Source organism: Cryptotermes secundus, unplaced genomic scaffold (genome assembly GCF_002891405.2).
Source record: "Cryptotermes secundus unplaced genomic scaffold, Csec_1.0 scaffold557, whole genome shotgun sequence".
In the NCBI taxonomy this organism is placed as follows: domain Eukaryota; kingdom Metazoa; phylum Arthropoda; class Insecta; order Blattodea; family Kalotermitidae; genus Cryptotermes; species Cryptotermes secundus.
In genome coordinates, this window is record NW_019735564.1 from 595,400 (window position 1) to 601,573 (window position 6,174).

The window sequence follows — 6,174 nt, forward strand, 5'->3', positions numbered from 1 at the left end:
TAACTTGTACTCTTCTCCAAGTATAATTAGAATGATCAAGTGAAGGAGGATGAGGTGGGCAGGTCATGTAGCACGAATGGGGGCGACGAGGAATGCATATAGGATATTGGTGGGAAAGCCAGAAGGAAAGAGACCACAGGGAAGACCAAGGTGTAGGTGGGTGGACAATATTAGAATGGATCTTAGAGAGATAGGATGGGATGGTATGGATTGGATAAATGTGGCTCAGGATAGGGACCAGGGGAGGGCTCTTGTGAACACGGTAATGAACCTTCGGGTTCCATAAAATGATTGGAAATTCTTGAGTAGCTGCAGAATTGGCGGCTCCTCAAGAAGGGCTCAGCTCTATGAGTAAGTAAGTAAGTTTAGTCCACAAGCAAACTATATCATTCAGTAATTTAAAGGAAAAATAGGTATTGCAATGTGACTACACTGGCTAATATATCATGATATTTGGATACACACAGCTGTGGTAACCTACCAAAGCACAAATGTAATCAAGCATTTTATATTCCCTATTATGACTGCAAATTTAACTTCTGCACAGCTTCACACCTCCAATAAGTCTAAAGAGTATTATCTTCTGGGATGTAACACTGGATAGTTCAGGTTATGTTCGCACGTTACATTCCAAGAGACAAGAGCTCTTCACACTCAATACTGCCAAGAACTTCTGTAATACTTACTTCTTCTAATAACAGGACAATGTTAGTTTTGGACTGAAAAGCCACACATCTCAATAAGTGCTTCTGCACAGTCACAATTTCAGTTAAGTCCTGTTGTTGCTGATTAACTGATTAATGGAGTTAAAATTGACAGAAAAATTTCATACATAATCGGGAATCACAATTTTGTAGTCTACAGTTCAACATATAATTTGGTCAATGACCTGACCAAATAATAATAATACATGTATATATTTTCTGATATCAAGAATGGTGACAGGATAATACACAGAAGTGGCAAGAATTAAACATTTACAGAGGTAATATCACTGCTAATTTTGATATGCAAAGAAAAGGTTAGTGTGTCTCACCTTGACAGTTGACTGCGGCAGCATTTCTGACAATGAATCCAAATACTTCTTCAAGTCTTGTGTCAAAAACTCAAACACCAGGTATAGTTTTGTGGCAGCATGAACAACATCAAGTAATCTAACAATATTGGGGTGATCAAGTTCCTTTAGCAATGAGATCTCTCGTATGGCTGTTGATGGGACGCCCTCGGTCTCCCTGCAGTAACAAAACATTAATGACTACAAGCCAACCTCACATCACCCACATTAATAAGCATTTACTGTACAAACCTGTGTTAGTTGCTGTAGCAGATGTTAAGGCTGCAACGAACTAAGCTGAATCATGTGGTGCTACGTATCTCAGACACGACGTGGCAACCGCAAGAGTCAGCTCCGCTCAGAGCAGGTTAGTGTAGCAGCACATGCAGTCCAAGAGTTAGTTGTATAGCATCATGCAGCACCAATTAAGCAAGCCTGAACTCTCACAACCTCATTATATCACACATCAGCTCTCAAGCAATAAGTTATATAACATAACCACTTACATATATATAAATGATTATGCATTAATACTGTTTCAATAGGCAAAAAAAAAAATCCTTTAGAGCAACATCCCTGGCTCAGAGAAGCCACTTTCAAGGCAAGGGCTTAAATCATTACTACCCCGAAGGTACACAGTCCCCACACTCCAATCTGTTTGGGAAAATCATAACCTGTGGGCTTCTATGTATTTGAATCATCGATGCTCACAGATAATGGGTATTATAGGAGTCACCAAATGCTGAATTCTAGGGGTTAACTATTCCTAATTCATATCTGGGGGGTCCTGAATTTGAACCTGGCATGCAGACCACTGTGAAATATCAGGTTAGAATATTAAAACACAACACAAATGCTTCCAACCACATCCTTTCCAATTCACATTTTCTAAATTTATTCTTGGTTTATTTAATGACACTATTAACAGACCAAATGATACGGCTTTGTTTGAATGACAGTATTAGTAAATAACACATGTGGAAAAAAAGGTCATGACCAAATTTGAGGTATTATTCCAGCAGTTGCTTGGAGGAACACAGGAAAACCACAAGACACCAGTCAAGATAGCCAGCCTATGGATTGAAATTTTGACCGTTATTCATTTGACCACGACATTTTTCCCCAATTACTTGTAATCATCCTACCATTTAATGCTACATAATGTACGCACATCAACCACAGTGTGTATAACATTTTGTTTGTAGATCTTCCTAAAACACTACTACTATCTACTATCTCCTCCTCCACCAAATTTATATTTGCATCGAATAAAAATTCTGAAAGGTACTGTCAAAGCTCAGGCAACATAATTTCTACTTGAATTATGAGGTGGTATCAAAAAGTTCTGGAACTGTTATTGTTGTTAACTGCCTCAGTGAAAGATGATAGAAGAGGCTAAGGTCAAACTTCCAAATGCCTATTACATGTCTGCCACATGACACCGCACTGTGAACAGGCATTGTTTTTATACAAGTGCTTTTCCAACTTATGTTCCGTTTTGTCTGCCATGGATGGCAAAATCGAGCAACATGTCTGCAAGAAGTTTTGTGTGAAGCTCGGTAAATCTGCTACTGAAACCATTGAAATGCTTTGTGAGGCTTTTGGAGAAAATTCTTTAAGCCGAACAGTGGTTATTGAATGGCATTCACGTTTGAAGGCCGGTCACGTGTCAGTTCAAGATGAACGTTCAGGGTGACAAAGCACCAGAGAAATAACAGAAAACGTTAGAAAAATTCGAGAACTCATCCCCAAAGACCGTCACTGAAGAATCCATGAGCTTGCAGACACCATTGGGATCAGGTATGGAGTTTGCCAGGAGATCTTAACAGAAACTTTGAACATGCACCACATTGCCACGAAGTCTGTTCTCGATTCTTGATGAATGATCAAAAGCAGTGGCACATAAACATGTGTCTTGAGCTGCAATGGGATCGCTGTATACTTTCCCAGGGAGACTATTTTGAAGGAGATGGCAGCCAAAATTAAGTTAAACCAGCATTTCTTTTCTGACAATTATGCATCCATTGGAATGTGTCAGCTGCAAAGGTCAGTTTGTTGCTTGTGTGTGCAACAACTCCTGAAGACCGGTTCCTTCAACAAAAAATATTCTATGTAAGATTTGAGGCTTTCACGGCGGTGACTATGAAGAAAGCAGTCTTCTGGGATTTGGCACCGTGTATATGCAGTGTTAACCGACGTTTCGGAGGAACGTATCGCCTCCATCTTCAGGGTAGAAGGACAAATATAAGAAATCTGCACCTCTGAAATGTCGGTTAACACCACATATACACGGTGCCAAATCCCAGAAGACTGCTTTCTTAAAAAAATATTACTCTCCACTTTGTTTTGCCTGTGCAGGAATTTCTTGTCAGAAACCATATGACTGCTGTCCCCACGCTCCACAGTTCCCACATCAAGCCTCGTCATTTTCTATTTCAGTTAAATACAGGGAGGGTATAGAATGGGTAAATAATGGATCTTTGTACCTGAATGACTGAGACTACATAGATAACTTTTACTATGACCAGGTACAAGTAATTTGATCACATAAATAGAATCACAACTACAGAAAATTTAAGGAAACATACTGTCTTAGGAGTTGAAACTGAGGTCACACTCATATTACACAATGAAAACATCAAAATCCTGCCCCATTCCCCCTCTAGATTGCTCTGGAGACTGCCAAAAGGTGCAGGCATTAGACAATTCTCGACGTGTGGCACATATATAATCATAGCTGCAAAGTGTTTCGTAAGGGCAGTCTTCATCAAATTGAGCAGAAGTGTAACACACATGAAAGTGAGTGCTGTGAACCATGCATTAATCAGTGCAGTCTGGTAAAGAGTCAGTCAGTGAGTCAGAGCAGTAAATCAGTTGGAAGTTCAGCTGAGTGTAGAAGATAAGCAAAGAGAAGACAAAGGAAGAGGACAGCGAAGTGACTGAGCAGTGACATTATGATGAACTGGTGGATACAAAACCAACATCAAGATTGTAGGCGGTTACTGAGGATAAGCCAATAATCACTCCAAATAACAATAACTGCTATAATATTTACTTGTTTGTGGTCTTTTCAATAAAAGTGTCAGTAGCTCTCAGATTATATACTCGTACTACTGAATGCCAGAATGACTGATGAATAATTGGAAAAGACATTGGAGGAAGCAGGCATGGCCTAATTCAAGGTACAGGCAACATTCTTATATATGCCTGAATGCACTGAGAAAATCCATATTTGATATTTGGGCTGTTATTTGAACTCCATTAATCCAGTGACTGAGGCTAGCTCCTTCTAAGGGACCCAGCAGAGTAGGTATCTTCCCTCACCTGAGGACGGAAACAGATTCAGTTTCCGAAAACGTTTTTTTTTTTCTTATTTATTTAGATTCCGGATGATGGACAAAGTCCGAAAACACAGTAACTCTGTGTGTTATACACCATCATCAGAACCCTATAGGAGATGTATCTGTTTGTCCTGTTACATATTGTAACATGTTTCGTTCGAATCTTGTTGGTCACATGTGTAAGTCCCAAATCCCACTTCTGACACCAGTGTAACATGTTTCATTACTGAAGACGCCGTTCGGATTGTTAATTGGTTTATTTAACAACCTACAAGTCTCGGCTACAATTAATTATAACAATGTTACGGGTTTCCACACTTTACAAACCCTATGCACTAATCAATTCACTCTGTCACGATTCACTCGTTACAATTGATCTCGGTGACTACTACAATTCAATTCAACTCGTAACTCGCTGCTGCCTAGATTCCAACTCAACTGTCTTCGTAGGCAGTGTAGCTCTCTTATATAGTCACAGTGCTCGCCTGTTACGCAATGGGTACCGCTGTCGCCCGTTACCAGCGTCACAGCTACGTTGCGTGTTATGTCACCGTGCGGAGGGGGGTGACGGAGCACTGACTCACCCACCATATCACTGCTGGGGGGAAGGGGTTCTCCGTTGCGCAACATGTCTCAATATTAAGCTGTACCAGTAATGTGTTTAGTCTTAAGAAATGTATCCACCAACCTTTTCAATGCTAACTTAAAGGTTTCACTCCATAAGGGTGCCATTTACATGCAAGCAACATAAGAGTTAAAATACACTGATTATTTTATTGCACACTTAACAAAGAATACATAGAAATAACTTGTAATGAACGTGGTTCTGCACCACATCCTTCAAAATCCATATTGATTTTGTTACAATTGCCACATCTGAACACAATGACAGGGATATGATGCCTGACCTACATTCAGAAACTTAGAGAATAAGCAAGCTGGGCAGGACAGCACCCAACAGTCTGTCACACCTACCACAAAAACTTATAAATAAATCCCACTCAAGTTAGGACTATAAATATAAACACATCTTCACAACCTGTTTCAGGAGTCAATTCTAATATTATCCTCCTGTCTATGCTTGTATCAACTACCATCCTTGAACACAAAATAGTGGGCACTATTATAAGTTTAGAGAAGGTGAGAAATATCAGCCATAAACTCTGTGGCTTGCAGTCCACAAGTGAACTATACCGACCAAGCAACCGAAGCTTGTTGGTGAACTTTTGCGGACAGATGGTGTCATGAGGCTGAGGGGACCCCATTCCAGATGCACTACTTCTCAGAAAATGTGGTAGCGCTGAGAATCGAACCCAGGAGCTCTGGATCTGTAGGCAGGAACTCTCACCACTAGACCACAGAAGCAGTCTAATATCAGTCACATTTATGTTCAATGTTAAGAACAATAATTAATAAACAATTAGAATATTTACATACCATACAAACCATTTTAGGAGAATATTTGTAAGCCCCCAGTCTTAAAAACAACAACCTTTAACCATTTCCATGTTATACAAAATACAACCCAGATTCTGATTTTCCTTCTGATATATTTTGGGGGAGGGAGGTAACATTTTTCAGCATTGGGAGCATTTAGTTGCCCTAGGGGGACCAAGAAATGCTAGACAACATTAAAACTTATAAAATGTATAAAGATAATTTGTGGACATGCTCAGAATTATTTTCTGCTTGTTGACAGTAACTCTAAGCTCAGCAGAAGCCTTACCTTCTGCACAGTATCGTGCTCCTGTTCCATTCAATTACTGCTTTCCCAATTCA

General features: G+C 39.8%; 1 protein-coding gene across 5 annotated transcripts in view; it reads right to left on the reverse strand.

Moving 5' to 3' along the window:
• Positions 1 to 6,174, reverse strand: part of LOC111869617 (cyclin-dependent kinase 2) — a 27,124-nt gene that overhangs the window by 8,784 nt on the left and 12,166 nt on the right. For 4 of the 5 annotated variants that reach the window (XM_023861271.2, XM_023861270.2, XM_033753498.1 and 1 more), the window contains one exon: positions 1,037 to 1,232. In XM_023861271.2, coding sequence (XP_023717039.1) covers positions 1,037 to 1,232 — 196 coding nt within the window. Of the gene's footprint in view, positions 1 to 1,036; positions 1,233 to 4,109; positions 4,370 to 6,174 lie in introns of those variants that run through there. The other variant, XM_023861272.2, reaches the window with a different exon arrangement.